This window comes from Mastigoproctus giganteus, chromosome 6, assembly GCF_048544385.1.
Source record: "Mastigoproctus giganteus isolate SK-2022 chromosome 6, ASM4854438v1, whole genome shotgun sequence".
NCBI lineage: Eukaryota > Metazoa > Arthropoda > Arachnida > Uropygi > Thelyphonidae > Mastigoproctus > Mastigoproctus giganteus.
Genome location: NC_143580.1, coordinates 65,574,350 through 65,594,516, shown reverse-complemented (window position 1 = coordinate 65,594,516; position 20,167 = coordinate 65,574,350). Strand labels below are relative to the sequence as shown.

Genomic DNA, 20,167 nt, shown 5'->3' with positions numbered 1-20,167 from the left:
TTCAAAGCTGAAATATTTGTGATCGAGGATTAGCATATCCAAAGAGTCAGGCAATAAGGGTCTTCTCTGGCCTTAGTTCCATTTCTCTTAAGGATTATCTTAAATCTTGTCCATTTGGAAAGTGCTGTGTTAAAAGAGTTTATGCATCACGCAGTTAAAAGCACACCCTAACATAGGACGGAGCAGTGACAAAAGTCAGGTATCTCTAAAATATGTAATATAATGATTGCGGAGAAGACTGTATCAGTGGCTAAGAATGTATATGGACTGTGATTTATAGGATCTTTGCAAATACAGAGGACGTCACTTCCTACTGTATGATGAGGTCACATTTGGAAATTTATATTCAAGTCTGGAGACCGCACGTAAAAAAGACAGCACTTCTACTGAGGGTTCAAAGATGCAACCACATTGATGAGATGCATTAATCAACGACCCCACGAATAACGACCTTGAAGGTGCCAACTGCAAAACTTGGTAACTTATTTTTTTAGGGATGCTTAACTTAGGTAGATAAAACCGTAAGGGGGATGAATAAAATAAAAATTAGGGGTTGCGAATTCTCACTAGTAGCTGAGACAAGAATGAGGTAGGGTTACAAATGTAAAAATCTTAAGGAGTTACGGAAGACTGAATCCGGATCTCACGAAGCTTACCTTTCTGCAGCATGCTGTAGAAGATTTAAATAAATTACCTCCCAACTTCGCTGAGTAGGAAGTTGAGCAAAGTTTAAGGACGAATTAGATTTTTTACATTTTTTGGAATTGTGGAAAATTATGAAAGATGAATGAAAATCATTGATGATATTAGTCATCACTGAGTATCATTAAGAGGATTTGCTAGCGTATTCTGCCTACTTATATTGGTCAATTTAGATATAAGCTAGGCATAGTTCAGTTTACATAATTTTTAAATAGTTTTAAATAGTGTTTTCGGTGCATGCATTTAAAGGTAAATGCATGCACCGAAATTTATTTATTGGTTTGAAGGAAAATACTTTTCTGCAAATCTATGAAATCACATTAAGACCATCTTTATTACTACTTAAATATGTTGTGTGTTATTTATAGGTATTTTCAAGGTCCAGCCCTTTAACTTTCCCAGCATTTCTATACTTGGACAAAGAATTAGTGCCGTGTGTACAACAACATCAGGAGAGAAAATCACTTTTCGGTGGTTCAAGGACGGAGTAGAAGTCATGTCGACATCTCATATTCAAATTCGTTCCTTTCCAGAACTTTCAACCATTGCAATAGATCCTGTCGAGGAAGACGACAGTGGTAATTATACTTGTAGTGCTATCTCTGGTGACAGGAGAGATAGTTTTACCACAAGCGTGAATGTTTTAGGTGAGTGCATTCCAAATCTATGAGTTTTAAATGATATACTCTTTAGCAATGCTAAGGAAACTTCGTGTATAGCATTAAAATATTCGAAGAGTTATTAAAGAATTCAGTTTATGTTCCAAGATGTAGTATTTATGACTAAAAGACGAAACCCAAAACATAATCAAATTTTAAAATAAATAATAATCTTGAAAGACAAACTATGCCCAGCTAATAAATAACTTACAAAAAGTCGTAGAGTTAAGCTTAGGGAGCAGTAACGTAGAAGAGAACCAAAGAATTGGTATATTTACGTAGAGATCATATTCATGATGGGAATAAATAGAATATATTTATTTTTTTTGTTTGAAGATTCTGACATATTTTCAAAAGGTACAGAAAATGAAATTTTTTTTTCCCTCTTGGTTTATATTACTGAAAAAAAAAACTATTTATACAATGCGTACAAAATAATAATAGATTGTTAATCTTGCTAACGGAGTAACAAATAAATTATCTTAATTGCTGCTAAGTACGATACAAGTACTTGGAATAATAATATTCATCACGGCAACATGATAGATATTATTATTGGCGCCAGGAGTATTTTTAAAAGTGATGAAAATTATTCTAATTGTAATAACTGTAAAAAAAATGAATGTGATCAGAAACCTCAGTAAATGAAATCATAGTTTATAGTACCACAAAGCAGAATTTTCTTCATTATTATAATGTAAATAAAATATTGTCAATGACAATATTATTCTCTGTTGACAATATCAGCCATACTTTTACTGAGGTTCTTCTGCTTAATTGCTCAAAATTCGACCAGTTCCATAAATAATTTCATCCTTTTACCAATAGCCATAGTCGTGAGTATAGAAACTATTTGGTCCTTCTCGTAATTACCACCCTCTCTCCTTCTCTCTCATGGGGTCACTAATCCTACCCTAATGTGGACTGCGATTATAATATCATGATGCCCATTACGACAGATTTTTATTACTTATTAATCATAAGCACTTAATTTTTACCTTACATTTGGTTTTCTTGTATAATTTAACATGATAAATCGGAATGTGGAGTCATATTACAGTTTTAAGCCCCGGAACCTGCAAATTAGATGGCTGGCGATATAAAAATGCGCAGTACGATATCAGTACTGACTTCTAAGCTATATGTAACGTGCACTTTCGAAATATTTGGAGCGGTAGATGGCAGTTGGAAGGATGATGAGAGGATGCTCATCCTTCCGATAGGCTCATTTCATCTATAGCATTAAACATATCAAGAATGATAATTTTGACATTATATCCATCAACATTAAGAGACAGGAAAGGCTTCTCGAAGCACGTTCAAAGTCAGCCAAAAGTTACAACGTCCAGGATGAAATGACGTTTCACAGTGTTCACATTTGCCACAGGCCACTCACAATAAAACACATACTCCTGGAATGCACCTTGTATAACAATTCCCGTCTAATTTCATTTTCACTTCTCTATCAAACTTACAGGAATTGTCATTTAGCCATATCATAGGCGAAAATTCAAACCTTACAGAAGTTTATTCTTTCTGAAACGAATAGGTTTATATAACCGTTTCTAACTGCTTCCATAGAAGCCAATAAAATTAGTATTAACTACTAGGATAGGTACAATATGGCCGAAGTAGCCTTTGCACTAGAAAAATCCAAGCACACCAACATCCAGGATGAACTCTATCTTGACCTAACAAGCAGACATCATAAGAAGAGTACAGCCCTCTCTCAGCAGCAACAGGAAAGAGAGTTTAGGCAGACTGCACACTGAAGATTTCAGAAAAAGGAGGCCTTTGCGAGACAGCTGCGTGTTCCTTCACAGGAGAAGAATGGTACAAGATTTAGATAAATTATTGTATTTAAATCGTTCTAACTGGGAAGATAATCTCTAGCCGATCTATAATATGTACCGAACCTTTTCTTCTATGGTTGTTTGCATGCTAGCGTATTCTGCCTACTTATATTGGTCAATTTAGATATAAGCTAGGCATAGTTCAGTTTACATAATTTTTAATCTATTCTTATTCTACTATTACGAAAGTCTATCTGTACCTAATCTTGACTTTGATGGTACTTTAATTCAACTGATCATACAGTATATATTAAAATACAATAATTATATTTCATGAATTTGAGGCTCGTAGTTTCTTGACAAGGAAGATAAAATTATTTCCATAATTTGATTAATTTTTCATAGTGCCACCGAAATGGATCCACATTCCTAATGATTTGGAAGTGATGATTGGCGAACCATTATTGGCAGACTGTAAGGCATCTGGAAAACCAACTCCAGAAATGAAATGGAAAAAGAAATTACAGAGTAAGTACCTAATGATGAGTGTTCCAGTTCAGCTGGGAATTATTTTTGTTGTTTTTGATTATTTATTGGCTCGACATTGTAGCTCCTATCAAATCTTCCTTGCAGATCACGAAGAATTGCACGATGTCCAATTTTCAACACATATTAAACTTCTGCCAAATGGAAGCCTACACCTAGATTTTGCTACAAAAGAGGACGAAGGGGTTTTCCTCTGCGAAGCTTCAAACGGAATTGGAAAATCTCTGTCGAAAATGATAACTATTGATGTTATTGGTAAGACTGTGTGACACTTGTTATCGGACATTTATCTTAGTTAAGTATCGTAATTTTAGTTTAATTAATTTACTTTAAATATGTATTTGGTATACTGAGAAATAATCATATTGTGTGACAAATTACAATTTGGTAATATTCAGGTACTTAATAGAGTAATTTCACTTACATTATTTTCTTTAATACTTTATTCAGAGTATTTGTTGTCTAAATGATTATTTGGCGGTTAATTTGAAAGTGTGAATTCGATAAAATTTTATGCTGTTATCGTAAGAAAAAGTTCCCTTTTTTACAAATTTTTAATTATGAATTGCGCTTATTCCTGAACACGTGTGGATCACATATTTATGAATATGTAGGGAAATATTTCATTCAATATATATTTTTTTCATTTAAATTCATGTTCAGGTATATTCGTTGAATTTAAAATTTTAGTATGTTTTCATTATATTCTTGCCTTGTATTTATGAAAAATTACTGAGAAAGTTTTACAAATCTTGCCAGTTTAAATATTAACGTGTATTAATTGTTTCTCTTAAAGCAGTACTGTTTTCATTTTAGGAATTATTCGTATTAATTCAAAGCGTGTACATAGAGGTCGCCCTAATCGCCTTATTTTGTTGAGAATAGTTTTCAGGAGTATCAGAGCACACTTAGTGTACTTGATTTTGTGTGTGGAGATATATGTTAAAGATTATAGTTGAACTGTGTGTCAATAGTCATACCTTGCATTGAAATATTCAATTTAGATACTGTATGGTTTTAGTACAGTTTATTGTAGATTGAAAGAAGAATTACCAGTTCTCTGTGAATATGCTTTGCTTGCTTGGTTTTATAATGGCGGTTATCTTAGCGTTGTGTGAAGCCAGCACAGAGGAAGACAACGGTAAGTAGTATATTTGTGTCCTTTCTTATTAAAGTGTGATATAAGTACCTTCGGTTGCAAATATGATTGGATTTATTACTTTAAATATTTTAGTCAGTTAGAAACATAGTTGTATTATTTATAATTTTTCAATAAATTTTTAAAAATAATTCATTTGCGATGTATGCGTGAAATATCAAAGATGGAGGAGAGTTCTGTTCCATAGATTAATTGGAGACCATCACCATTTCTAATTAATAGTTTGGATGAATGCTAGCTGGTAAAAGGAAACAATTTAGGTAACTCTCAAAAGTTTAAATAGATCGAAACCAGCTTATATCTTCAGCGATGAAAAAAGACCGAAATATCCCTCCAAATTGGGATATTTAGCCGTCACAGTAACTAATGACAAAATTGTAGCACTAGTATCGTAACTAATGTTAATTTAAATTTAATTTCTAGATGTTAGATTCAGTAAGAAATTACACTTAAGTTATACATTAAAAACAGTTAATCAAAATAAAGGTCTACGGAATCAGACAAAGAATCTTTCAATGAAATAAATCGAAAATTAAGTACAGAATATAGTAAAAGTAATTTATTCTTTACAACCAAATGAACGTTTTACTAAAATAAATCTAAATATCTAAACTAACGCATTAATTTTATCAGACTCGAATACTTCAAAACACCCTTTCCAAATGTATATGAAATAGTACATTAGTGAATACCACTTCCAGCACTTATATAACGGCAGCCTTTTTATTTTTCTATTAAAAACCGAAGTATAACTGGACGCGTTCCCATCCAAATCCATAAAAAAAAAGTTAATTTCACAATTCATTTTTTTAAATTTCCTATAATTAAAAAAAAATTCTGAATATAAAAAGCTGATGGGTAATTAACAGAACTAAGTAGCGAACATATTTTGTTTAAAATGATATTTATTAAGCCTAATATCCATTTTAGTATTAATATTACATGAGAAATTAAAGCTTGTGTATAATACCAAATACACTAAAAATGTGAGACTAAATAAAATTTTATTAAAACGAGACAGGTCCTTTGTGAGGATACGCGACTCGTCTGACAGACCTGGATTCTAATCTTGTCAACAATGAATTTTCGCTTCTTTGACCCAGAAGCATCTTCTGTCCATTTGTGAAAGGCCTCGGTTGGAATATTTTCGTAGACCAGAAGAATTATAACCACTTTTTAACTGGGAACGTTTTTTTTGTTTATGGAAACCCCAAACACGAGAGGTATTAGAACGTATAGTACTTAGTACCGTGCTTGGGTTGGAGGTTGAGAAGACGAAAGAAGATATTTGTTGACACTGGACTTAAATTTCTGTAGACTGTAATTTTCAGGAAATACGTATGAAGGAAGGTTGTTCCAGAAAACGGCAGTTGAATGAATAAATGAGGAAGATGAAAAGTTGGTTCTGTGGGTTTGAAGTGGGACAGTAAATGGATGTTGGCTGGTGGCGGCACGTGTTCGGACTGTTTTGAAAGAGAGAGCAGGAATCATAGAAGCTAATTGAGAAGAACAGTGCCCATGTAAGTATCTGTAGAAGAGGCATGCAGCAAAAAGAGTACGTCTATGAGACAGCAAGTGCAGAGACTCTGTTAGAGATGAATCATTAATTAACCTAACTGCCCTCTTCTGAATGGAATCAAGAAGCCTGAGAGAGGTTTTTGGGGCACCACCCCAGATGTGGGAACAATATTGCATGGCAGGCCGGATTTGCGATTTATACAGAGTGAGCACTGTTTGGAAAAAAAGTAACGCCGAGAGCGAAAGAGAAAACCAAGTTTTTTAGATACAGAGGAAGCAATATTTGTAATGTGCTTGTGCCAAGAGAGATTAGAAGTCAGGGTAATCCCAAAAGAGATGTATCATTTTACCCAGAAATCGGAGTGTCACCATATATAAGCATAACAGCAGAAGAATCCTTTTTACGAGATATAAGACATGACTGAGTATTAGAAGGATTGAAATCAACTAAGTTGTCTTTGCCCCACTGGAGAATTACCTGAAGGTCGGCATTTAAGGAATTGGTAGCAGCTTTTCGAGAAGTTGAAGCTGATTGTGCAGGACAAGGTTTCTCAAAATGGAAAGTGGAATGCAATGTGCTATCATCGGCAAAACTATGGATGGGATTTCCAGTCAATGGAAGAAGGTCATTAATATACAAGAGGAAAAGAGTGGGGGAAAGAACTGAACCTTGGGGGACACCGGCATTAGTGGAGAAGTTAGAAGACAGAGAGCCATCTACCATCACCCTCAGTGAACGATCAGAGAGAAAACTGGATAACCAATTACTAAAAACAGTTGGCCAACCATAAGATGGAAGCTTGTTTAGAAGACCTTTATGCCAAACACGATCAAAAGCCTTTGAGATGTCAAGAGTAACTACTTGTGTTTCACCGAACCTTTCCATTGAATTAATCCATAAATGGGTAACATAAGCCAGAATATCACCAGTGGATCGACACCGACGGAATCCATACTGGCGATCGTTGATAAGACGGAAGATTTCTAGGTAGTTTAAAATTTGGCGGTTAATTGATTTTTCCATTACTTTAGAAAGAGTAGAAGTAATTGCAATGGGACGATAATTGGATGGGAGGGATTTGTCACCCTTTTTAGGAACTGGCTGGATATGAGCAAATTTCCAAGCAGAAGGAAAAACACCTTTGGAATAAGAAAGTGAAAAAAGGCGGCAAAGAATAGGAGTAAGTTCAGGAGCACAGGTTTTGAGAACAAGTGGACAAATACCATCGGGATATGGAGCTTTCTTAGCACCAAGATTCGTCAAAATCCTTCTGACATCCTTTTGACAGAAGACCACAGGAGGCATTGAATGGAGCGTGTTGGGAATGGTGGGAGGTGTTTTACCAAGGTCATTAATACGTGAGTTGGAATCAAAATGGGATGCTATCAGGTCAACTTTATCCTTGGCTGAAGTTATAATAGAACCATCTGGTTTTGACAGAGGTCGGTGCAGAGATGGACAAAAGTTCCGGCCAATAGCTTTGGCAAGAATCCAAAATGCTCGGCAAGAATTCTGGGGCAAAAAGCGAATTTTCTACTCTTAGCCTTTTCAAAATTTAGTGTGGACTGATTAATAACTGCTTTACAATTGTTGCGAGCTTTGGTGTAGGCAGAAAATGAAATTGAAGAATTGGAAACAAGCCAAGTACGATATGCAACATTCTTCTCTTGAACAGCCTTAGAACATTTATTGGAAAATGAACAACATTTATTGGTTTAGATAAAGGACGAGATTTTAAAGTGGAGTGTGGAATAAAGGATTCCATTACTACACTTACACGATCTGAGCAAACGTTGACATCAGAAGTTTTGAAATAGTAATCCGACCAAGGAAAAGAAGAAAATAAATTTCAGGTCATCCCATTTTGCATCTTGTAATGCCAAACAACACGAGGTTGGGAATAGCCATGAAATAAAGGCTCCATTGGAGAAGAGACAATCACAAAGTTGTGATCTGAGGTGCCCAAAGGACCACTCACTTCGACCTTGTATTTAGAAGGGTTGTTTGCGAGATAAAGATCAAACGTGTTGGCTGTATGGTTAGGATTGTCCGGTATTCTGGTAGGTAAATGAACAATCTGTGCGAGGTCATTAGTAATTGCAAAAGCCTCAGCATCTCGACCAACTGGGTCTGTGTGACAGAAAACACAGACCAGCTGGACTTGTGAACATTAAAATCACCAAGGAAAATTACCTCACTTTTAGGAACGTTGTACTGGAGAAAGTCAAGGTGCAAAGAGAGGAAGTCAAAGAGGTCCAAGTGATTAGTGGAGTTGGGAGAACGGTAGGGACAACAGATGAATTTGACAGAATGAGGTAGAGAGATTTTAAGCCAGAGGAGGTCGAAAAGAGGAGATTACAAATTACCAAGTCTCTGATAGGGAATATCGGAAGGGACAAATGCACAAGTACAACCTTTGAGGCGAAAGGATCATACAGCGAATAATTTGGGAAACTGAGATGAGCAGTGGTTGAATCAACCGATAACTGAGATTCTGTCAGAAAAAAGTACATGGGGTTTGGCAGACTGTAAGTGGAAATTTTTTTTTTTTATATGTAAACCACAAACACGAGAGGTATTAGAACCTAGAGTACTTAGTACCGTGCTTGGGTTGGAGGTTGAGAAGACGAAAGAAGATATTTGTTGAGTTATGAATGAAGGTTGTTCCAGAAAACGGAAGTTGAATGAATAAACGAGGAAGATGAGAAGTTGGTTCTGGGAGTTTGGAGTTGGACAGTAAATGGATGTTGGCTGGTGGCGGCACGTGTTCGGACTGTTTTCAAAGAGAGAGTGGGAATTATAGAAGCCAATTCAGAAGAACAGTGCCCATGGAAGTATCTGTAGAAGAGGCATGCAGCAGAAACAGTACGTCTATGAGAAAGCGAGTGGAGAGACTCTGTTAGAGATGAATCATTAATTAACCTAACTGCCCTCTTCTGAATGGAATCAAGAAGCCTGAGAGAGGTTTTGTGGGCACCACCCCAGATGTGGGAACAATATTCCATGGCAGGGCGGATTTGCGATTTATACAGAGTGAGCATCTGTTTGGAAGAAAAGTAATTCCGAGCGCGAAAGAGAAAACCAAGTTTTTCAGATGCAGAGGAAGCAATATTTGTAATGTGCTTGTGCCAAGAGAGATTAGAAGTCAGGGTAATCCCCAAAAGAGATATATCATTTTGCCTAGAAATCGGAGTGTCACTAAAGATAAGCATAGGAGCAGAAGAATCCTTTTTGCGAGATATAAGACAAGACTGAGTTTTAGAAGGGTTGAAATCAACTAAGTTGTCTTTGCCCCACTGGAGAATTACCTGAAGATCGGCATTTAAGGAATTGGTAGCAGATTTTCGAGAAGTGGAAGCTGATTCAGCAGGACAAGGTTTCTCAAAATGGAAAGTGGAATGCAATGTGCTATCATCGGCAAAACTATGGATAGGATTTCCAGTCAATGGAAGAAGGTCATTAATATACAAGAGGAAAAGAGTGGGGGACACCGGCATTAGTGGAGAAGTTAGAAGACAGAGAGCCATCTGCCATCACCCTCAGTGAACGATCAGAGAGAAAACTGGATAACCAATTACTAAAAACAGTTGGCCAACCATAAGATGGAAGCTTGTTTAGAAGACCTTTATGCCAAACACGATCGAAAGCCTTTGAGATGTCAAGAGCAACTACTTGTGTTTCACCGAACATTTCCATTGAATTAATCCATAAATGGGTAACATAAGCCAGAATATCACCAGTGGATCGACACTGACGGAATCCATACTGGCGATCCAGCTGAAACAAAACCCAAAGTTCTGGCATTCCAGCAATCAGACAGTGCGGCGGGAAGAAGTGGTACTCACACGAATGAGAATAGGACACACCCATCTGACTCACCTCCATCTACTAATGGGCGATGATCCTCCTCAGTGTCCATACTGTTTAGAACATCTAACAGTCAAACACATTCTGATTGACTATCCGCAGTATCAACAACATCGAGCTGCAATACTTCAAAATCTGGCTAATCGTTCAGAAAGATTGACATTACAACATATCATTGGAGAGGACGCAAATGTTAACAAACGTTTCTGCTTTTTAAAACAAATTGGAGTGTATCATCTTTTATAAATAGGCTACAGAACTGAAACTAATTTAAACTGGATTATTTTTTAATATTCCTACTAATAGGCGCACTATAGCCATAGCAGCTAATGCGCCAATAAACACCCATACCACACACACACACACACACACATACTGGCGATCGTTGATCAGACGGAAGGTTTATAGGTAGTTTAAGAGTTGGCGGTTAATTGATTTCTCCATTACTTTAGAAAGAGTAGAAGTAATTACAATGGGACGATAATTGGATGGGAGGGATTTGTCACCCTTTTTAGGAACTGGCTGGATATGAGCAAATTTCCAAGCAGAAGGAAAATCACCTTTGGAATAAGAAAGTGAAAAAAGGCGGCAAAGAATAGGAGTAAGTTCAGGAGCACAGGTTTTGAGAACAAGTGGAGAAATACCATCGGGACCTGGAGCTTTCTTAGCATCAAAATTCTTCAAAATCCTTCTGACATCCTTTTGAGGGAAGACTACAGGGGGCATTGAATGGAGCGTGTTGGGAATGGTGGGAGGTGTTTTACCAAGATCATTAATACAAGAAAAATGTGATGCTAGCAGGTCAGCTTTATCCTTGGCTGAAGTGACAACAGAACCATCTGGTTTGGACAGAGGTGGGAGCAGAGATGGGCAAAAGTTGCGGCCAATAGCTTTGGCAAGAGACCAGAATGCTCGGCTATAGGGCAAGAAGCAAGTTTTCTACTCTTAGCCTGTTCAAATTCTATTTTGGACTGATTAATAACTGCTTTACAATTTTTGCGAGCTTTGGTGTACGCAGAAAACGAAACTGAAGAATTAGAAACGAGCCAATTACGATATGCAACATTCTTCTCTTGAACAGCCTTAGCACATTTATTGGAAAACCAAGGTTTAGATAGAGGACAAGATTTTAAAGTGGAGTGTGGGATAAAGGATTCCATTCCTGAAAGAATAATTTCACTGACACGATCTGAGCAAACGTGGACATCAGAAGTTTTGAAATAGTAATCCGACCAGGGAAAAGAAGAAAAGAAGTCTCGCAGGTCATCCCATTTTGCATTCTTGTAATGCCAAACAACACGAGGTTGGGAATAGCCATGAGATAAAGGTTTCATTGGAGAAGGTGCAATCACCAAGTTGTGATCTGAAGTACCTAAAGGACCTCTCACTTCGACCGTGTATTTAGAAGGGTTGTTTGTGAGAAAAAGATCAAGCGTATTGGCTGTATGATTAGGATTGTCTGGTATTCTTGTAGGTAAATGAACAATCTGTGCCAGGTCATTAGTAATTGCAAAAGCCTCAGCATCTCGACCAGCTGGGTCGGTGTGACTAGAAAACGGAAGCCAGCTGGAGTTGTGAACATTAAAATCACCAAGGAAAATTAACTCACTGTTAGGAAAGTTGGAATGGACAAAGTCAAGTTGTAAAGAGAGGAAGGCAAAGAGCTCCAAATGATGTGTGGAGTTGGGAGAACGGTAGAGACAACAGATGAATTTGACACAATGAGGTAGAGAGATTTTAAACTAGAGAAGATCAAAGTGCGGAGATTCCAAATTGCCAAATCTCTGACAGGGAATATCACAACGGACATATCCACAAGTATCACCTTCGAGGCGAAAGGAATCATACAGCGAATAATTTGGGCATCTGAGATGAGCAGTAGTTGAATCAACCGATAACTGAGATTCTGTCAGAAAAAGTACATGGGGTTTGGCAGACTGCAGGTGGAAATGGACATCGTTGAGATTAGAATTGAGACCACGTATATTTGTGAAATGAATTAGGAAGTGTTTGGAAGGTTTATATCTTTTTGCAGATAAGCTTACTCTATTATTTTGACAATTCATGGTGTATTCAATAGTGAGAAAAAGTGGGTGGGACATGCTGTATGAAGTAATGAAATTTTTGGATATGGCGTACACATGGTAAGAATATACCCAGATCCTTGACATAACGTGGCCTCGACAATGCTCCCCGCATACACACTACTCGGACTCCCTCCAGTCACTATCTGGCAGAGTAGAGGTAACAAGATTATACACTAGCTGATCCGGAAGCCTCCTAGAGAGTTACCAATAGGTTCGGTCCGGTGTACTAGCTAGCGGCCGACCTGCGAACACCGTTTTAGAGCTGTACCCTCGAAATGTAAGGAATATCGTATCTCGCCGCGATGTTCATCATAACCTCAAAAGTCATCAATCATACTGCATGATGGAAGAGATAAGGAAGGGTTGACTGGAACTTAGCTCTAGAGACTAAACATGGGTTCCACCACTTCAAGCCTCCAATAAGCAAAGTAGTCGTATTGCACCAGTTGATGAGAGTCATCTACCACCTTGTACTGCCTGGTAACATAGAGGGGCGGCATTCCTGCATGTGGTGTGGGCGCCACACCTCGACCCCTGCTTACCTTGGTTCACACCTGGGTGGTCACCCACCATGTACTTGTGCATGGAGGTTATACCCAGGATTACTAACAGTCCCACCATCGTGAAGGTGCAAGCAGAGGATTTGGCTGTCATAGACCGTACGGACGTCGCCGAAATTGGGTCCACTTGACTTGAGTGTCACCCGAATATCAGTTCCATCAGCGTTTTAGACTCCCAGGTAGCAAGTACATCTTGTCTAGCATATCTGAGAGAATGTCTGTGACAACCTCAAGGACCATCGTTGAGATTAGAAATGAGACCACGTATATTTGTGAAATGAACTAGGAAGTGTCTTGAAAAGATGATAAACTGTCATCCGATATGGTACCTAGAAAACGCTAATCTGCTACATTCTGCACAATTTGGTATTTGCCAGAACAGATCAACCTTATACAAACGCACATTTCAGGTCCGATTTAAAACTTCCATATCCTAAGTATCGCACAAGAAGAAGGAGTTCCCCAGTAAGCACCACTGCTGAACAACTTCCAAAAACTATTGATGCAACACTATTTGTAGCTGATCTTAGCATTTCGTGTCATGCGAAAAACATGAATACTGTTGAGAGACAGTTACAAGGGGCAATAAATAAGATCAGTTCATGGACACAAGCTAGTTACTTTCAAATTTGTCCCCAAAAAACGTTGTGTATCTATTTTTTCCGCCAACGTAAACTCCACCCACTTCAGGAACTACTAGTGAATGGCCAACCAATAGCAATTCACCCCACCATACAGTTCTTAGGAATCACATTAGACCGTAAACTTACCTTTTTAGAGCATATTAAAAAATTAAGAATATCCTGTCAGCAAAAGGCAAATATCATCTGTGTTCTTTCAGCAACTAAGTCGGGAACTGATCGCCTTACCTTGTTACGATTATGCAGTGCCTTGATAAGATCGAAGCTTGACTACGGAGTACCAGTGTATAGCTAAGCAATACCTAGTGTCCTTCGATGGCTTGACCGTATCCATCATAGTGGAATACGCGTTGCTTTCGGAGCATATCGCACATCTCCAATACATAGTTTATATGCTGAAGCACATGAACCGCCTCTCTCCATCAGAATACAGGGTGCTTAATGATTTGTAGCAGGGTGCTTAATGATTTTGTAATAACTGAAAGCAAAGTGGAGGAGAAACTGTTGAAGTTAAACGTAAGAAAAGCACCTGGGGTGGATGGGATCTATCCAGTTATATTAAAGGAGGCAGCAAAGGAAGTAAGTAAACCCTTAGCCATAATTATGAGAGCATCCTTGGACTCAGGGGAGGTCCCCACGGACTGGAGATGTGCAAATGTATCCCCAATTCACAAAGGGGGATCGAAGGGTGACATGGGTAATTACAGACCAGTTAGTTTAACTTCTGTTACGGGTAAAATAATGGAGTCGCTGGTTAAAGATGCATTGCAGGATCATCTAGACAAGACTGCAGCAATAATTCAGACACAGCATGGGTTTGTTAAGGGAAAGTCTTGTCTGACAAATTTGATAGGATATTATGATGTGGTTACAAAGGAACTGGATGCAAAAAATAATTTTGATATCATATATTTGGATTTCAGGAAAGCTTTTGACACTGTTGCGCATGGAAGACTATCGTACAAATTGGAGCAGAATGGTATTAAGGGTAAGTTGCTACAATGGATAAAAGGATGGTTAAGTGGGAGAAGACAGAGGGTGGTAATCAATGGGTGCTGCTCTTCTTGGACTAATGTTATTAGTGGAGTCCCACAGGGTTCGGTGTTGGGTCCACTGTTGTTTTGTATATTTATCAATGATATTGATGAAGGTATATCAGGCTTAGTGTCGAAGTTTGCAGATGATACAAAGGTTGGCAGGGTTGTTAATGACAGTAATGGCAGTGTGCTACTGCAACAGGATCTAGATAATTTGGGCAGATGGGCTAAGAAGTGGCAACTGAAGTTTAACCTTGACAAATGCAAAGTACTGCATATGGGTAGAAGTAACCCCAGAGAAACGTACCAACTGTGTGGTACTACACTTAAGGTGGTAGAAAATGAAAAAGACCTGGGAGTAATTGTGCAGGCAGATATGAAGTTTTCTGAGCAATGCAGACAGGCTGCCAGGGCAGGTCATGGGGTTTTGTCAATGATATATAGGAATTTTGCTAGCAGGGAAAAGGAGGTGATTATCCCTCTGTATAAGGCAATGGTCAGGCCACGCCTTGAGTACTGCGTACAGGTCTGGAGGCCTCATTTTAGGAAGGATGTAGATTTACTTGAGCGTGTACAGAGAAGGGCAACAAGATTGGTGAGGGGAATGAAGGGATCCTCTTACCAAGAGAGGCTTAAGTTCTGCAAATTGCAGTGCCTGGAGACTAGGCACCTGCGCGGTGATCTGATTGAGGTGTATAAGGCCTTGAATGGGTTGAGCACGCTGAATTCTGATGGGATCCTTCCACTTGTTCAGATTACGAACCTAAGGGGGCATAAATTCAAATTAAGAAAAGACAGATGTAGATTAGATGTGCGGAAATTTGCCTTTAGCCAGCGGGTGGTTAATTGCTGGAACAAACTTCCATCTGTCGTTGTGGAAGTTGATAGGTTGAATAAATTTAAGGAGGAACTGGACAGGCATTTGGAGGGAATGGTGTGATTTTTTTTTTTTTTTTTTTTGGCTGATGCTGCATAAGCTCATACATTTGCTTTCTTGCATCACATGCCACTACTACTACTACTACTAATACAACAGCTGATACTACGCTATGCATATAAAATTAAATCTATGCCAGAACACTCAAATTGGCAGATACATTTCACATTACAGCACAGCAGGTTATACCAAAATCCCCCTATTGCTAACCGTCCTTTGGGTATGAGAATAAAACACCTCTTAGAAGAACTAAATTTAACCTTAGAGAATGTGGCGCGTACCCTCTCATTCTCTCTTGCTCCTTGGAACATTGCTCCACCTGCATGCGACTTACACCTGCATGAATGGAATAAATCTACTTTACATAGTAAAAAATTCTTGAAATTATACCATACAATAGTGGACCAGTTTCCGAACTTCGTCGTAGTACATACTGGTGGATCAAAAAATAATACTCACGTTGGAATCGCTGCAGTTTTCTCAAACATCGCATTAGCATATCAGTTGCCATGTGAGTTTAGCATATTCTCTGCCGAACTAATAGCAATTCAGGTTGCACTGAATTACACTGAGTCCTCTAATATTAAAGACAGCATAATTTTCTCAGATTCTTTAAGTGCACTTCAAGCACTGAAAAACACCATGAACATTACTCACCCAGTTATGAAAGAAATAATCACCTCTTTGCATATCTTGTCAGAACTTGAGAGAAATATATACTTCTGTTGGGTCCCAGGACATATGGAAATTCCTGGTAACTAACTAGCGGACAATGCTGCCAAATCTGCTCACCTACCACCCGACAACAAATGGAAAGTACCTTATCAAGACTATAGACCAATAATCCAGGACAAAATGCATGTGTCAGTGGCAGTTATCATGGCAGCAACAACTTAACAATGAGCTTCGAAGTATTAAACCAAATCTTGAGCTGTGGCCTTCCAGCTTCAGTTCAATTAGACAACATGAGGTAATACTAGCTTGTCTGCGAATAGGTCACACTAATGTTACTCATGGTTATATTTTAAGGGGGGAGATACCCGCTCAGTGTCATCACTGTAACACTGGGCTTTCAGTAAAACGTATCCTTGTTGAATGCACAAAATATACAAGAGAACGCCAGAATCTTTTTACTCCAGCCACAACAGAAGACCCTTTTACACTTACTTCACTTTTGGGCTCAAAGGTACCCTCGAAATGTGAAGAAGTTTCGATATCCCCATGGTGTTCAATATAACCACAAAAGACATCAGTCATACTGCATGATGGAAGAGATGGGCGGCCTTAGATGAAGGTAAAAAAAAAAAAAAGGTAAACTGCAGCCATTATCAACCCACTGCAGGATGGAAGCCTCCTCAACAATTCATGCTGAGGGCCATGGACCATAATCTACCACGCTGGTCCAGTGCGGGTTGGCTGATCGACCGTATTTAACAGTCAGGGGCTTGAACCCGGGTCTACTCAAAGAGCGTGTGCTACTGCACTCCTGCTCCTGACCACTCGGCTACGGAGGCGTCTTTCTTCCCGATTTATCTAAATATTTTCATTCTTCCAGCAGCCAAACTAGCATGTAAACAAATGGCAATTACAGGCACACACGGTGAGCCAAATGTCTGAAAACCTAATCTTTTCTTTCTTGCATAGGATTAATAATGAAAATCAGAAGTGCAGTTTAAAACATCAACAGACTAAGTTACACAAGATGCTAAAGTTATTCGCTGTTAATGACTAAACGTATATTCACTGGGCAAGAGCCCTCGTGGGTAGCACAGTTGGTAGGATTACCGTCCTCCGACACACACCAAACGACCTGAGGTCCAGTCCCGTTGATGTCGTAAGGAATTTTTATGGTTGTTTTACCAATGTAGCTGAGTCAGTCGGTCTACGGTAGGTAGCGTGGTTTTTTTTTGCAGGAAACTCGGTATTTTCGTCCTTCAAATAAAAAATCGACCTCAGAACGCACGCAATTTACAGATAATATTCATGGAGCAATATGGCCCTAGTCGCTGATTCTCCTAAAACCATACTACAAGAACAACACTTCTATCAGAAGTCCGGCTTGAGGTCTCACTAGTAATGCTTTCATTTAGATTGTGGTCTGTTTTTCAAAGGTATGTTCTTTAAAATAATCCCAAAGGTCGTAATCAGATGAACTCAAATCAGAAGATAGCGGAACCGAAAAGCCTTGAGATAACGTAATCACTGATACTGTATATCATCCAATTGATAAAAAATAATTCTTGGAAAAATGTGCAGATAGTTTTCAGAATTTGGCTACAATTTCGCTTAGGTGCTTTTCTCTGCTCTCGTACAATCATCTCCGCAAAGGAATTTCAAAGTCATCTCTTTAGCCTTCGTTATGGTTTGGACCACTAGCTCTCCTTCATCCTCGCTCTCTCCCGCACAGGCTGTCGTAATTCAATATGATCTTAGCCAAGAACTGCAGCTGCCTAATTTGGAACAAAACTTCTAATTTGAAAAGTCTTCTCATTTACAGATTACCAAAAAGAAATTTCTATTGTTTTTTTGAGAAGGTAACTACTTAATCATGCTAATTACATATACAATTTTAAGTAACTATAATTTTGACTAGTTTCTTAATGACAATAGTGACGTATAAACTATATTCCTGTCAATCTGCGTTTTTGCGGGTAGCACAATTGGTGTAATCGTTATCCTCCCCACACCGGGTGGAAAAGATCTGAGTTCCAATCCTGTCAATAATGCTAAGAATTTTTTTGAGCCTTTTTCTCAACGTGGCTGAGTTAGTCGGTGTCAATGATCGGTAACAATGATCTCCCTCTGACAAACTCAAATCAATAATAAACTGTTGCAGATAAAAAAAAGAGCCACAACTGTGGCCATCTAGTTTCAGAGAAGCAGGCAACAAGAAGTGATTCTGGCAAGGCTCCGCATGTCATTCGGATCTAACTCATCTGTATTTGCTTGTGGGAGAGAACCCTCCTCAGTGTTTCTTTTGCCAGTCGCAGCTAACAATAAAACACATTCTCATTGAATGTCACCAACATTCAACTATCCGAAAATCCAGATTTAGCTCCCTATCCAACTGCAGGAACCCTTAACTTTATTACATGTTCTTGGGAATGAAACAAATTTCCAAAAAAAACCCAAATACAACAACAACGTAACTGTTTGATACGTCAGTATATTTAAATAATGTACAGGTTATGGTTAACTGATACTCTGAATTGTTGGATTCCTACTTGATATGTCACTATTATTGCAATCATTGTACTGTTCAGTACAGCGACTAAGGTAGTGATATTAGAAATTATACTAGAAATAATACTTATACTCGAATAAATGTGAATAATGCAAATATTTAAGAAATTAAAACATATTTCAGGTATATTCAAGATCCAGCCATTTATTTTTCCCAGTACTTCAGTAGCCGGGCAAAGAGTGAGTGCCATGTGTACAACAACATCAGGGGAGAAAATCACCTTTCTGTGGTATAAAAATGGAGTCGAAATCACTCAGTCCCCTCACATTCAGATTCGTTCCTTCTCGGATCTTTCAAATATCGTGATAGATCCTGTTGAAGAAGAAGACAGTGGTAATTACACCTGTAGTGTGACCGCTGGTCATAGGCGAGACAGCTTTACCACAAATCTGAATATTCTAGGTAAGTCCTTAACTAAAAACACTGTTTAAATAAAGATATTGTTACTGATAATAACTCTGCTTTCCATCGCTAGTGAATACAGAACAACAGATGTTCTTCATGCTAAATAAATTTTTGATGTATTATTGCTTGGATACTTTTCACTTGTTGAAATGACTGTTGTTAATAAATCTTCTTAAATATAAGGCATTATTTTCCATGCATCTTATCGTATCGATTCACTGTGACTGCCCTTTCGTAAAATATAATTAGTTGAAGTTATTTTTTTTTTCACCAAATTGAGAAACTAATTTTGAAATGTTTTCTAGCCAAGTGGAAAGTTGTATTTTAATTATTTTTTTCAACAGTACCTCCGAAATGGATTCGCACTCCTGGTGACTTAGAAGTTATGGTCGGCAACACAATATTAGTGGACTGCAGAGCATCTGGAAAGCCGATGCCAGAAATAACGTGGAAGAAAAAATCATCGAGTAAGTTATTGGGCGTTCTGCTTATTTTAAAGTAATTATATCGTTTGCCCATTCTAAATTCCTTTTGAAAACATTTTTATTATTAATAAGTATGAATCTTCATTGCAGTACAAGAAGAATTCCACGATGTTCAGTTTTCAACGCACGTCAAATTTTTACCAAATGGAACATTGCACATCGAACCAGCTACGAAAGATGACGAGGGTGTCTTTCTTTGTGATGCTTCCAACGGGGTTGGAAAATCTTTGTCAAAAGTAATAACTGTTGCAGTTATTGGTAAGGATATGAGACATTTATCAAATAACTTTAATTTGAAAATATTTCATTGATGAGTTCCCCTAGAAATAGTGATTAGTTAGTTAAATTAACCAATTATGCATAATTATTACATCCATAATTTACAAATACAAGAACATTTTTCTTTATTTTTTTTTCGATTTTATTTGGCACAATATATTTTTGTCATTGATCGAATAATAAATTAGCCTTCGATTTTAGATGTGCATTCCAGATCTAAATATATATAATCTTTATAGATACTTCT

General features: G+C 37.9%; 1 protein-coding gene across 1 annotated transcript in view; it reads left to right on the top strand.

The window, feature by feature from the left end:
- Positions 1 to 19,952, top strand: part of LOC150084372 (hemicentin-1-like) — a 77,602-nt gene extending 57,650 nt beyond the window's left edge. The window contains exons 14-18 of the mRNA XM_090376206.1: positions 1,071 to 1,349; positions 3,560 to 3,955; positions 18,875 to 19,153; positions 19,501 to 19,623; positions 19,732 to 19,952. Coding sequence (XP_090232332.1) covers positions 1,071 to 1,349; positions 3,560 to 3,955; positions 18,875 to 19,153; positions 19,501 to 19,623; positions 19,732 to 19,952 — 1,298 coding nt within the window. The remainder of the gene's footprint in view (positions 1 to 1,070; positions 1,350 to 3,559; positions 3,956 to 18,874; positions 19,154 to 19,500; positions 19,624 to 19,731) is intronic.
- The last annotated feature ends 215 nt before the right edge of the window (positions 19,953 to 20,167 follow it).